At 50.9% G+C, this 14,172-nt stretch overlaps 1 protein-coding gene across 3 annotated transcripts in view; it reads right to left on the reverse strand.

The window, feature by feature from the left end:
* Window positions 1-2,352: 2,352 nt before the first annotated feature.
* The window catches only part of IGF2BP1 (insulin like growth factor 2 mRNA binding protein 1), a 56,405-nt gene continuing 44,585 nt past the window's right edge, over window positions 2,353-14,172 (reverse strand). The window contains exons 7-15 of one of the 3 annotated variants that reach the window (XM_054014453.1): window positions 13,357-13,491; window positions 12,594-12,716; window positions 11,089-11,224; window positions 10,555-10,671; window positions 9,626-9,742; window positions 8,679-8,753; window positions 7,005-7,136; window positions 6,212-6,325; window positions 2,353-4,788 (exon numbers count right to left, since the gene is read on the reverse strand). In XM_054014453.1, coding sequence (XP_053870428.1) covers window positions 4,696-4,788; window positions 6,212-6,325; window positions 7,005-7,136; window positions 8,679-8,753; window positions 9,626-9,742; window positions 10,555-10,671; window positions 11,089-11,224; window positions 12,594-12,716; window positions 13,357-13,491 — 1,042 coding nt within the window. In that variant the 3' untranslated portion in view covers window positions 2,353-4,695. Of the gene's footprint in view, window positions 4,789-6,211; window positions 6,326-7,004; window positions 7,137-8,678; window positions 8,754-9,625; window positions 9,743-10,554; window positions 10,678-11,088; window positions 11,225-12,593; window positions 12,717-13,356; window positions 13,492-14,172 lie in introns of all 3 variants that reach the window. The other 2 variants (XM_054014452.1, XM_054014454.1) reach the window with 2 other exon arrangements.

Genomic DNA, 14,172 nt, shown 5'->3' on the forward strand with positions numbered 1-14,172 from the left:
CGTGTCTTGTAACTTTCTGTCCTCAGAGGAGACAGGTGCAAGGAGTCAGAAATGAAGGCTTTGACTACCCCAACCTTCCAGTGGTAAAAAGCAGAATTAGCATCCTGCTTTCTCCTCACTCGCGCTTTGGAACGTGTCACCCACTCAAGGGGGATTTTTAACTCTCGCTTCGTTTGTTTGACATTCCCTGTCTCTACTGAAAAAGGGTCATTACTTCTTTAAAGCTGCATCCATTTAGGGGCTTGATCCAGCGTTCTTCACGCACCACTGAGTTTTGGGGGCACGGGACGCAGGGTCAGCCTCTTTAGAATTGATTTTTACCACCACGGATCTTTTAACATGACATTCTAAAAAAAGGGTTAATTCCTGCAGGTACAATAAAAAAGTAGCAAGATGTGATTAAAAATGTGAACCTTTCTAATAGCAATAGCTGGGTTCACATCTCTCTCTCTATTTTTTTTCCTTGCTGTCTGCATGTATAAAATTTCGGCTCCCATTTCTCTCTCTCTCTCTTTTTAATTATTTGTTTATCCTCGGTAAAACTGAGGCAATCTCTGTAAAATACTTAAAGCATCATAGTGGAGAAGATGGTCTGACGCTGCCTATTCAGATACAAGAGGTCGATCCATTTGGGTCGGTTAGTGAAGTATTTGGACTACTTGGAATTACCACAGCGGGCCAATTCGTGAAACATACCAGTCAGCCCCTCCACATGCCATATTTCATTGCTGATTGATATGGCTAATAATTATTGCTTGATAGCAAATCCATTCTACTCTTGACTTTTTGTGAAATGTTTCTAATCTAAGGCTCTTTAACAGTTTGGGTACCTGATGGAGTTGGGTTAAGCATGGACTTTATTCCAGTGGCTAGTTTAAAAAAAAAAAATCCAATCAAAAAGTTGGTGGGTTCTAACCCTCAAAATCCTAGATGAATTTCTACAGCCAATCACTCTTGCATCACAGTGAAATTAACCACCCCGCTTTAAGAGGCCAAAAATCAGCTGCTACCATCTTGTCCACTATATCTGAAATTTCTGTCGTTCTCAATAGAGAGCTCATAACACTTGGTTACCTGCACATAACTCCTGGCTCATAAGAAATTATGAAACGTAACTTCTCTTTTCATTAAAAAAATAAAATATTCAAGACTATCAGCTTTTATATAAAATATCAGCAAGCCCCAAAAACAAAACAAAAAACAATGGCTGAGGTAACTTCATACCTTGAGGTAGCTTTTTTTTTTTTCCTTTTCTTTTCTTACTTTTTTTTTTTCCTTGTTGCTAAAACACACAGCAATACCTGACTTTCCCCACATCGTCTTGTTGTTGCAATGTTTAAAGGACAGTAACTGCTTGTCTGTTCCCTTTATCAAAACCAGCAAGCATTCCTGCAGCTGCGTAATCCAAATTCAAAGACGGTCATAACTCAGGCTACGTCTACACTATGCGATGGCAGCTTATGTAGCCAGACCTGGGCTAGCATCGATCTAGCTAGCATGATGAAAAATAGCAATGAAGATACGGGGCTGTGGACTTCAGTGTGGTCCCCCTCGGTATGTACTTGCATTGCTAGCCCGTGCCACCGAATCTTCACCGCTATTTTTAGCGGTGCTAGCTAGCGTGGGCATGCCAAACCATGCTGCAATCACACCTCTGATTGCAGCGTAGCTATACCCTAAGCAAGATGTACAAAGGAATGCACCGGCAGAACAAAAGGTCTGGTCTCCCCTACGAAAACAAATCAATGCAAGGGTGGTTCCCGGCTCGCTTCGCAGAGCCTAGATAAAGAGCATCAAATTCCAATAGCCCACCCATCCTCTGGCTACACAGGCCGAGTGTGTTCTCATTTATAGTCTGCTTCTCCCAATTCTCCACTGCCCTGCACTTTGTGAAGACTCTTACGTCAGGGCAGAATGAGCGTAAAATGCCACCAGATCAGAGCGGCCGCATTGATGCGATTGCACAAGGGCGTAAGGCAACGGAATACCAGGCCCGCTGACTCCTGGAGAATTAACTCTGCTTTTACACCGGCGTTACGGCGCACAGAGCTGTAAACCTTGAGTTAAACGACAGACTTCAATGGAGCGTCTCTGGATTTACCCTGGAGTCACAGAGAGCAGGAGCTGACCCCTATAAATCCTCCTGCTTCTCCTGAAGTCACTTCCACCTGACTTCAGGAGCTGCTTTCAGCTCATAAGCCAGCTTGAAGGATCCATGCCTAGGGAAGACGAGACCTTGCCCTGCGTCTAAGATGCCATCACAGCAGTTACTGTCCCTTCCAAATACTCATATAAAAATCATTAAAATATATTTAAAATATAAAAATCCACATAAGAGTGACTGGATTCAGTAACCATATTACATTCTTTTGACGTATATATTTGGTTTTGTCTCATGAAAAGAAGGTATTTTTTACTGCAGAAAAGTTTTGCTTGCGGGTTTACTTTTTTTTTTTTTTTTTAATGTGCCAAATTTCAGGAATTCCCCCACCACCTGGAGAGAATAAAGGGAAAAGTAAAAGACAAATAACCCCAGGAGAGTGTATTTGAATTGGGATCCTTGTTCCTAGTTAGCTTATAAACCTTCCCTGGGTGTTTTCAAAGATTCTATCCTTTTCGGTTTAGGCTGCAATTTTCAGAGGCCAGTGGGAAGTGGGTGCTCAAATCCCATTGGATGCCTGCTGTCTGCAGTGAAGCGAGCAGGTGCCTGATGATGGTAATAATAATAATAATAATAATACCTAGATTTTATCATTAGTAGATGTCAAAGCATTTACAAAAGGAGGTAAGCATCATTATCTCCATTTGTAGATGGGGAAACTGAGGCATAAACACTTCCCCAAGGTTACCCACCAGGCTACTTGCAGAGTGGGAAATAGAACAAGAGTTCTCACCCTTTTTCTTTCTGAGGCCCCTTCAACATGCTGTAAAAACTCCACGGCCCACCTGTGCCACAACAAATGTTTTTCTGCATATGAAATCCAGGGCCGGTGTTAGGGGGTAGCAAGCCGGGCAGTTGCCCGGGGCCCCACGCAGCTAAGTTGCTCAGGCTTCGGCTTCAGCCCCACGTGGTGGGACTTCGGCTTTCTGCCCTCGGCCCCAGCAAGTCTAACGCTGGCCCTGCTGGGTAGACACCCTGAAACCTGCTCGCTGCCCCCGAGAGGGCCTCAGATCCCTGGTTGAGAACTGCTGGAATAGAATACAAGTGTCCTGTCTTAGAGCAGTGATCTATCCACTAGACAGCACTGCCTCCCAGGCATGAGCCTGTCAATTCATTTCTATAGGAGCTTGCAGTTTTTGGCCTCTTGAGGTGTGAAGCCCTGCCTTCACAGAATCACAGGGTTGGAAGGGACCTCAGGAGGTCATCTAGTCCAACCCCCTGCTCAAAGCAGGACCAATCCCCAGACAGATTTTTGCCCTAGATCCCTAAATGGCCCCTTCAAGGATTGAACTCACAACCCTGAGTTTAGCAGGCCAATGCTCAAACCACTGAGCTATCTTCAGTTGGACACCCAACACTCTCAGGGTTGATTAAAAATCCTGGCCTTAGTTTTTTTTTTAAATAAGATGATTATTAAATAGAGGAAGATTTAATCATGTTTCCTACAAAGCAATTTTTTTGGGTGGGGGGTGTCATTGTTTAAAAGAGGGAGGGACCAAAACTTTTTTCCTCGGGTGATTTCATTCTTGTGAATAGCGTCACTTGGTAGGATGGGGCGTCGTGCCTGGTTCTTTCCAGTGCTGATCACCCAGAAGGGTTACTGTTTAGGTTTGCCTGTGCTAGGGTTAGCCTTGACACTTCTCCCCAATTCTGCAATCATTTCATAGGCTTAGTTTAAAAAAAAAAAAAAAAGTCATCCTGGAAAATATAGTTGCTCTCCTGTCTTATAAGGCTTTGCAAAGTCATTGCACTGAGTTTGGTACACAATGGAAGAGAGGTCTCTCTCCTCCATCACGTTCTCGGATGTTCTAAGACTGATCAGTGCAGGGTTCCGGTGTTATCCGAGTCCATTTTGTTCTAAAACCTTCACCCACGCTAGATTTTACTGCGAATGGGAGTAGGAACCATCCTATCTGTTGGAATTTCTAAAATCAGCACTAAGAAAAGTTACTTTGCTCTAAGAATTTTTTTCTGTTTGTTTTTAATCAGTCTCATATCTATGTGTAACGTGGTGGCCAGAAAGCAGCACCCTGGAACTCTTCTACGAAGGGTATGATGGCACCACAAGTTTGGGGTGGACTGGCCCACAAAAGTCAACTTAAATGAGCATCTATGTTGCATCTGCTGCAGTGCAGGGGGTAGGAGGGGACGGACTGTTTCCAATTTTAATTGCTACGCACTAGATTCACTGCAGCGCTGCGGCAAGGGATGGTGGAACCTCCATTGCTGGGCGCTGGCCAATCACAGCAGCAAGAGGGTGTTGGGGGTGACACACACCGCAGCACATGTTGCTTCATTTAAGCAGCCTTTGCGACATATAGATTGTTTATCTAATTGATCCAGGGGGTTTTTTGTTTTGTTTTTTTTTAAATGTAGGCATCTACCTTGGAAGCCAATCAAACTGCCTTTTAATCTCAATCTGGTCATGAAAAGTTATCATCTGTCTACGGTAACTGATTCCCAGCCACTCTTAAGCCCGGCATCGACTCATTCATTTTCCAATTTTTGTCACAGTCGTTGCGTGCTAGCTGCTCTTATTTCCTCCGCGCTTGCGTCTGGCCGCTCTGTCCCTTCTGATGCTGCTGTTTCACCTGGGCCAGGATATCGCGTATCTTGCGCTGCGCCATCTGGGGGAAGAGGAGCCGTGGCGGAGTTAGCAACAGGCAGTGCGGTCTCGTGCTCAGAGGGCGGGACTGGGCGTTAGAAGATCTTGCCTCGGTGCACTTCATCGCTCTCCACCCCACCTTTTGTCTCTTTAGACTAGTGGTTCTCAAACGGTGAGTTGGGACCCCAAAGTGGGTGGCGACCCTGTTTTAATGGGGTCACCAGGGCTGGCATTGCTGGGGCCCAGGGCTGAAGCCTGAGCCCAAGACTCACCACCCGGGACCAAAGCCCGAGGGCTTCAGCCCTGGGTGTCAGGGCTCAGGTTACAGGCCCCCTGCCTGGGACGAAACTCTTGGGCTTTGCCCTCCCCCCGTCCAGGGCAGCGGGGCTCAGGCTTCAGTCCCCCTGCCTGGGGTCATGTCGTAATTTTTGTTGTCAGAAGGGGGTCCTGGTACAATGAAGTCTGAGAACCCCTGATTTGCACTGTAAGTTCTGGGGCAGAGCAGGGACTGTCTCTCACTCTACGTCTGTACAGCCCCTAGCACAATGGGGCACTGATCCTGGCTGCTACAGCTGTACGGCAGGAGAGAGAGAGCGAGTGGTGGTTGCAGTTTGGAACATAATATACTTTAGTCCAGTGGTCTCCAACCTTTTTACGCCCAAGATCACTTTTTGAATTTAAGGGCAACCCAGGATCTACCCCATCCCTTCCCTGAGGCCCCGCCCCTTTCCCAAAGTCCCACCCCACTCACTCCATTCCCCCCCGCCCATCGCACGCTCTCCCCCACCCTCGCTCACTTTCACTGGGTTGGGGCAGGGGTTCAAGAGGGGGTGCGGGCTCTGGGCTAGGTCTTTAGGGCTGAGACCATGTCCAGCCCGTTGGTTGCACAGTGCCCGGCACAAGGGGGCCTCTCCTATGACAATATTAAATAAACAAGTCTAGTAAAAATTCTCGCCCTTTCATTGACGCCTTCCACCAGAGGATCTCCAAAGCACTTTACAACCTTTACTGAGCTAAACCTCAAAAAACTCCGCAGCTAGGTTCCATTATCTCTGTTTTACACATGGGGAACCTGAGGCACAGAGGAGGGAAACGACCTGCCCATGGTCACACAAGGAGTTAGTGGCAGAGAAAGAACGAGAACTCGGGGGTCCTGCGAAGGTGATAACTGATGTCAATTCATTTCTTTAGGAACTTGTCTCTTCTGGTCTTAGCCTCTCTTGAGGCTCAGGGGTTCCCTCTGCTGGTGGTAGGTTACTTCAATTGTAGGACCACAGACTACCCTGTCCTCTCCCCTCAGTGATGGGGCATGCACAGATACAAACACACAACTGCAGGCAGCTAGCAGGACTTTACAAGTTCCCATCTGCCTTCTGTGTTCTCTCCTCTTCCCCTTCTCCCTCCCAGCACAAGCCCTGCTCAGGGAGAGATTCCGTTCTCCATACCTGGCTGGCATAGAAGTGTCCAATGATTTTTACAATGACTTGCTCGTTCTCATCAGGCGTCTGGTCCCGCGGCACCACCACCTCTGCTGCCGTCAGGTTCTGTAGTTCATTGACCTACAGGAAAGCGTCAGAGCCCACTCAGTTACTGCACCATTTCAGGAAGAAGAATTAAAAAAAAAAAAAAAAACTGCCCCCCAGATTTTGCATTTTTCCAGTTGGCAAAAAAAAAAAAAAAAAAAAAAATAATAATAATAATAATAAAAATCACTCCCACCCACCACCTGGAGCTCAGACGGCATGAGAGCCGCCCTCCTCACAGCGGGTCGGTAACTAGGACTAGCTTGTGAAAGCAAGGATGCTCACAGACCAGCTCCACCCACGGCCTCCTCTCTGCCTTGATACTTGTCCAGGAGAGCAGCAATAGCCCCGCCTCCTCTATGACCCCGCCCTTGCTCCACCCTCTCCTGTGGGTTACCAGCTGTTTCTTCCTTGCTCCTAACCTGTCTCTCCTGCCTTCACACTAGTATGTGGGCCAAGGGAGGAGCTGGCAGTGGGAGAACAATCCCCTGCCAGGTCAGCAGAGGAGCTGGGAAACAGAAGCAGCAGCAAAAACCCCCTCCAAGCAATAGTCTTGTCCCAGGTCTGCCTCACAGCATCCCCTCCTCTCCTCCCTCAGTGACGGCTTCCTAGCCATGACAGCCAATCCTCAAAAGCTTCCACGCCTGGGGATGAACCAGCCTCCTAACCCTGTCTCCCTGCAGTCCTGATTCCCTTTCTCCTTGCTTTCACTTACAGTTTTGCCTCCTTTGCCAATAACTCTCCCTGCGGCTGAGGCAGGGACCCTAATGTGCGTCTCCAGCTTCACTTCTTCTTTAGGCCCAAAAAAGTTTTCCTCCTTGAGTTTGCCATAAATTCGTCCTTGTGCCTGTGGGAGGGGGTGGGGAAAGTGGTTAAACTCCGCCTGTGATCTCTGGATCCGAGTTAGTACTTCTCCTGGGGCTTTTTCTCCCTGGCCTCAGGGCACAAAGTTATTGATGGGGCCACACCAACCTGGGCTCCGGTCTCCTTGCACTATTGCTAGAACAGCAACTGGGAGATAAGCCATGTTGATACAGTCACGCAGCTCTCTAAGGCTGGGGGTTCTCAACTGGGTGGGCAAATAGGTGTCAGGGGTCTTGAATGGGAGGGGGATCCCACTAAATAAAATGGGATCCCAGTAAGGAAATGGCTGAGAACCACTGCTTTAAGGGACATGAAACAAAAAAAGGCCTCAGGAAACAAAATACTAAGCTGCCCAGATACCATGGTGATGGGTGCCCATGTAAGAGAGGGAGCAACGCTACACTCAGGAATGCCAGTCCCAGGCTGCATGCCCACCCAGATTTCCTACCCGTTTCTACATAGAGTCATAGAAGTGTAGGGCTGGAAGGGTCCTTGAGCGGTCATGTAGTCCAGCCCGCTGAGCTGAGACAGGAACAAGTGAAGCTAAACCATCCCTGACTGGTGTCTGTCCAACCTATTCTTAGAACCCTCCAGTGATGGGAGTTCCACAGCCACCCTAGGTTACCTCTTCCAGTGCTTAATCACCCTTATCATTAGAAAGTTCTTCTTAATATCTAACCGAAATCTCCCTGGCTGCAGATTAAGCCCATTACTTCTTGTCTTACCTTCAGTGGACACGGAGAACAAATGATCACAGTCATTTGTAACCTATTTGAAGACTATCATCAGTCCCCCCACCCCTTCTTTTCTCAAGATTAAACATGCCCCATTGTTTTAACCTTTCCTCATAGGTCAGGTTTGTTAAAGCTTTTATTATTTTGGTTGCTGTCTTCTGGATCTCCTTTGTAAGAAAGAGACCCCAGTGAAGAAACATCGGCTCACAGTGGCTTTGTTCAGTATGGACCAAAGCAAACTAAGAAACCAGAGGCTAACTCTCCCTGTTCTACCTTTGAAAAAATCAACCCCCAATGCTGATTAATCCTTAATTAACCATCATAATGGGAGCCTATTGATTTCATCCTTATTCAGATCGATAGAACTTTTTCCAGAAGGGGGAAGGGCCCTGGGAGGCAAAGTGACTTGCCCAAGGTCATACAGCAAGTTAGCGGCGGGGCCGGGAATCGAACCCAGGTCCGCTAACTACCATGCCTGTGCTCTGGCCACTGGCTCATGCTGCCTCAGAGAAAAGACACTTTATATGTATGCTCAAAATATAATTATATCTAGCGCTGGGTGGATCCATCGCATCTCTATCATTGGGCTTTGGCCTTGTCTGCGCTGGGATTTTAGGCTCTAGTCTAGGTAATCCGTATTATGGGCCACCCCTAGTGTGCGGTTTGCACAGGTGTTTCAAGATGGGAGAGCTGCACTGGTGAATATCACATGGGCACTAGGCAGCTACCTCCCGGGCTAAAATTCTCATGCAGACAAGGCCGGTGGGGATCGTAGTAATGGAGGAAGGAACCTTGAACTGAGCTTCTGGTGGTCCAGTGATTATAACCATGCGCACTTTGGAATCCGGTGTCTCGGGTGGCGCGATCTGAAAGGGAGAAGGGAGAGAATTTTAACACAGGAGAGGGAAGCATCAGGGGGCAGGTGGTTTCCTCCCCGCCCCATGCCCGGCTTGCTGATGTTATTCTATCCTTTTCACTGCGTTAAACAAACTGGAACGGGGGGAGATCCCAGCCTTGAGAGCATCAAGCACGCTGGGCGAGCCATGCTAGCGAATGCCCGCCTGGATATAAAATCATGGTAGGATTGGGGAGGGAAGGGCGGGGTTCTAAACTGAATCGCCTCCTGATTTATCCAGCTCCAGGAGCATACGGGAGACAGGCAGAGAGCTGTCGTTGAAAGTCTAATTGGGAAAAAAAAATCGCTGGGAATTATACTTAAGCCAGGCAGGACTGGGTCACTAATTGGCTACTAAGCCTTTATTCCCCTTCTATAGGCTGCCACACAATAGAGACTGCAACCCATTGTCATCTGGTGGCTCTCCAGAGATCTAAGTGCAATGAGTTTGCCAGATCTCAGCCCAGCTCCTAGCCGACAAAGTGTCCACATCACAGAAATCACCACCATTGTTGACATGAATCGGCTCCATTCATGTCGGCGGGACTCAGCCGAGGCCAAGGTCCGGATGGGTGGTGACTGAAAACGAAGGCACCGTGTGCACTGGGGGAAGCATGTAGTGGCGCTGCATCTGTTCTGGGGAGAAACCTTCAGAGCTGCCGGCCCAGTTCTTTTCCCCGCCAGCACTAAAAGTACGGCCAGTTGTTTGCTCAGAGCTAACCTGTCGGAAGGGCTAATTGGGATCACCAGACCACTGGCCGCCTACCTTGCAGCCGGTTGCATTTTACTCACTAAAGGGAAATACCGTATGTGACTGCAGCAAAGCCGCCTTGGGAGGGCTACCTTGATGGAGGCGCTCGCAAATCTGGAGAGCTGTTTAATGTGCTGTCCTTTCTTGCCGATGATCGCGCCGACTGCCTGCGCGGGGATGAAGACGTGCACCGTCTCTTGCTCTGGGGGCTGCCAGCACAAGGCTCCGTATTACCGTTAAGGGTCAAATTAAATCGGACGGATCCAAACAAAGCAAACTCCTAACGTAGCGGGCACAAAGCCGGTGGGGCTGCTAGATGGGCAGTGTGTCCCTTGGGGGACAGCAGGGAGCAAGCCCGGGACCTTCAACAGCGAGGGTCTACTCCTGCAAGGTGCAGGGCTGACAGCGTACAGCACCTTCCGGGAGGAGAACGAACCACGAATTGGTAGCGGGCTCGTGTCTGTGCTGGTCGCCACTAGAGGGAGACACAATCACAGCCCGTGATTTGCACTTCGGAAGAGCTGGATCCATACGGTCATTTCCCTGATGGCAGGGAGACCAGGGCACCAGGGGCTGCTGGTCCTTCATGTTCTCTTCTTGGGAGGGGGGGGTCTGCATTTCATCACACGTCTCAGCTGTGCCGCAGCCAACTCGAGCTGTGTTACAAGGAAAGCCCAGAGGCCAAACACACCTGTTTCGTCCCTTTTCGAAGGAGATCTCCAGACCGGGCACCTGAGCTACAAGGGAGTCTATCTGGAGTTCAACCCACGTCTCAGATAGGAGCCCTCCAAATTCTGGGCCTGTAAAACCAGGCAACCCGAGCCCGTCTCTGTGTACAATAAAACCAGGCCAGGGTCACAGACACAGGGCTTGGGGAATTATCATCTGAGCAGCTAGCCAGAGCACGTCCAGTCCCGTTCCCTCCCCTCCCCAGCCTCCAGGACTGCCACGTTCCTAGGTGCCTAGGAGACGCTCTCCCTAAACAAGCGGCATTGAGTCAAGAACCATGTCATCTGCCTACCATGAAGGAGTTATATGGCGCTGCCCCGGAGATGCTGCTTGGAGGCGGCGGCACCGCGTTAGAAGACGCCGGGAAGAGTCCGACAGCAGCCAGGTTAAGGCCGGGGATCAGATGAGACTGTAGCTGAGAGAATGAGAGACAGGGATAAGACGGGGAGGGAAACAGAGGCACGTTGTTATTGGGATCACAGCAGCAACTACGGTGGCCCCCAACTGAGATCAGAGCCCCATCCATGTTACTCTGTGCCCTGTGGGGGGGGAAGGGGAGGAGGCCGGGCGTGGGCATCAGGGACTGAACCCGGGAGTGGAACAAGCTGCCAGGGGCGGCTGGGAGACGGTTTGCCGTCCGCTGGAAGAGAGGGTGGTGACACGCCAGGCTCACCCATGCTGCCGATGCCAGCACTGCTCGGTGCACACACCCGGTTTTCTCCCCGGTGGCGGGCGGCTCCTCGGCTCCACGGCCAGGGGAGAGAGGCACCGAGCCTTGGTGTCCCAAGGGGGGGGGAAGGGGGAAATGACCCTCTTTGATACTCACGCTCATGGCAGCCACGTCGTTTTCGTACGCTTCCCTCACTTTCTTCATGATCTCCTGCTCGGCTTTGCAGCAGTTCTCGATGGAGCCCTTCACCGTGATCGTCCTTTCAGGGTTGTAGAGAGTCAGATCCTGCAAACTGGAAGTGGGGGGAGCCATCAGAGAGAGAGAGAGAGAGAGAAAGTGTGCCGCCGGCAGCCCCGCACCCTGATTCGTTGTCGCCACGGCACAGCAACACCCGCACGGATCTGATGCACCATCCAGGGCTTTGTGACTCTCCTTATGCATTGACCCAGGGCCTCCAAAGCTAAGAGCGGGAGCTGCTACTGCTTGCGCTTAAAAGCCACAGCTCCCTAGATGGGGCTGCAACAGACTCACATCCTCTGCGAATCGGTACCGCTGCGTTGCACACACACACACACACACACGCGCGCGCGCGCCAGTGGGCTACAGTTGCGTGCGCAGAGAAATGAACCCTTTGGGACTCAGATCTTCAAGAGAAGTTAAGGGAGCCTGAATCAAACAGGTGTCCCATTCAACGTGTACTCCCCCACTCCTGTTCTTTCCCTCCCACCCCCCAAATTCTGCTGCTTCCGCCCGTGTGTAGGTATCAGGAGCGCCGCCAGCTTTTCTGCTGCCCTAGGCGGCGGAAGGTCCCGCCCCGAAATGCCGCCCCCCACAGAGGCGGCAGGACCTTCCGCCGCCTAGGGCCGCGGTCGCCGTCCCCAAAATTGTAGTGTCCTAGGCGACTGCCTAGGTCGCCTAATGGGTTGCGCCGGCCCTGGTAGGTATTGCCACACGGTTTGTTTATAGCGCTCCCATGTGAATGCAGCAACTCTACTTACGGGGTCAGTCAGCTTCACAACCCCCTTCTCCCACAGGAGGGGAGAGATTTCTCCCCCCGGACATGGCCCTTACTCTGGTACTGCTAGCCCCCACTTCCCATTCCCCCCCCCCCCCAGTTCCTTCCTGGTTTCCTCTTCTACCCCACCAGGCCAGGTCTACACTTAAAAGTTAGGTTGACCCAGCTACATCCTCAGGAGTGTGAAAAAACCACCTCTTGAGCAACACAGTTAAGCCAACCTAATCCCCGACATAGGCAGCACTAGGTGGCCGGAAGAATTCATCCATTGACATAGCCACAGCCTCCCGGGGACGCGGATTCACTACAGCGACGGGACAGGTTCTCCCATCGCTGCAGAAAGGGTCTACAGTGCAGCACTGCTACTGTAGTAGCGTAAGTGTAGACACAGCCCCAGGGAATGGGGTAATTAGCTCTCCTCAGCCCAGGCGGATCTGGTAATTAGCCCCTCCTTTCCTCACTCAGGCCGTCTCCGAGGGAAACTAACTGGAGTTCCAGGGACCAGAGCGCTGGGTCACCTGCTGGTTCTTAGCCGTCTGTCACAGTTGGGTGACAAATTCTCTTCGGCTCCTTTAAACCTCCCCCCCAGCCTAAAAGCTCTGCTCGGGCACGTTTTGGGGGGGGGGGGGGGGGGAGAGAGACTTACGACGAGATGGTGATTTTCGTCTCCGTGTCCTGTTCCACCTTCTTCAGGTTCCGCCCCTCCTTGCCGATCAGCCGCCCCACAAAGTTATTATGGGCCAGGATCTTCAAGGGAACCTCGTCAGCTCTTGAGAAAGAGGAAAGGGAATGAAAACCCCCAATGGCAGAGGTGGGGAGTGGGTGTGGCCGAGTGGGGACTTGCTAGGCCCATGGGGTAAGATCCTTTGGGGTCCAGCTGAGTATATTCGAGCAGCCCATTGGCTGCATTGCCAGCACAGAATCAGGGAGTCACACTCAGGCCCCTGATGGCCCCCATGCTTCCAAGGTGCCAAACGGACCTCACATGGGGGAGAGTCAAGACCTCCCATTCGGTTTCCTGTCGGGGCTAGTTTTCTAACGTACTGAAACTGACATCTAAAGTGTTGGGGGTATCAGGCTGGGAACTGCCTTTCCCCCAGCATCCTGTTGCCTGAAGGGGCGGACCTGGGTAGTTTTGCAGGATCTCAGGTGGGTGGCCAAAAAGCATGGGGGCCGCAGTGCCTGTGGACAAGTCCAGCCCTCAGCTGTTACCCTCTTTCCTGGACAGGGCCTCTTCAGAAGTGTTTCAAGCCCCATGAGCTAAATCCATTGGCCCCTGCAACATCCTCTAGGGAAACCCCCCCACTTCCAAAGGTGCTACTAAGACATCACAGTGCAGTGAGTCCACAAAGGGAGAGCAGAATTGGGATGAGACCTTCTGCGTACAGCCAGGAAGCTGAAAGCCTTACGTCTTGGTGTCTTTTGCCTCCTTCTGCATAATCTCCAAGATCATCTTGCAGGCCGCGGAGCAGCCCTCGGGGGTGGAATGGATGCTGATGGCTTTCTCCGCTGCTCCCGCGTTCTCCTTCCTGTGCACGTCGATTCTGCGTGGGCACAAAACACACCATAGTGAAACACCCGCACATGGGGCATTCTGCTCCGTGACCTTCGAATGGCTTGAAGGCTGATCTTGCTCCAAATCTGAACCCTCTCTTGAGGGCAGCCCAGAAGTGGGTCAAGAACAGCAAAGTGCAGGGTTCGCCCAATAACAGGCTGGCCTGGAACATGTGCTTGGGGCAGTACAGATCAGATGCTAGACTCTGAAGTCTTAGACTCCACGGCTGTCTTGGAGAAAGGGGTAATGGGAACCAACAGCCGGAAGTTAAAGCCAGGCAAATTCAACTTAGATATAAGGCACCGATTTTTAACCAGCGAGGGTGGAACAAACCACCAAGGGAAGAGGTTGCTTCTCCATCCCTGGATGTCTTCAGATCAAGCCCAGAGGTCTTTACGGACGACGTGCTTTAGTCAAACCCGCTCAATGAAGGAGTAACTTGGTGAAATTCTCTAGCCCGGGCTAGACAGGAGATCTGACTAGACGATCTAACGATCCCTTCTGGCTTTAAAAATCTATGGTTCTGAATGGGAGACCCAGTCTGTTTCAGAACACTGCAGGGAGCAGGGTGGGACCCCAGTTACAACCAGATGGCCTAGGAGAGGGGAAAGAAATGGGACGGTTCAGCCGCACAGCCCACATCTGTAGGTGGGTGGCAGTGGGGAAGAGC

This window comes from Malaclemys terrapin, chromosome 25, assembly GCF_027887155.1.
Source record: "Malaclemys terrapin pileata isolate rMalTer1 chromosome 25, rMalTer1.hap1, whole genome shotgun sequence".
Classification (NCBI taxonomy): Eukaryota; Metazoa; Chordata; order Testudines; family Emydidae; genus Malaclemys; species Malaclemys terrapin.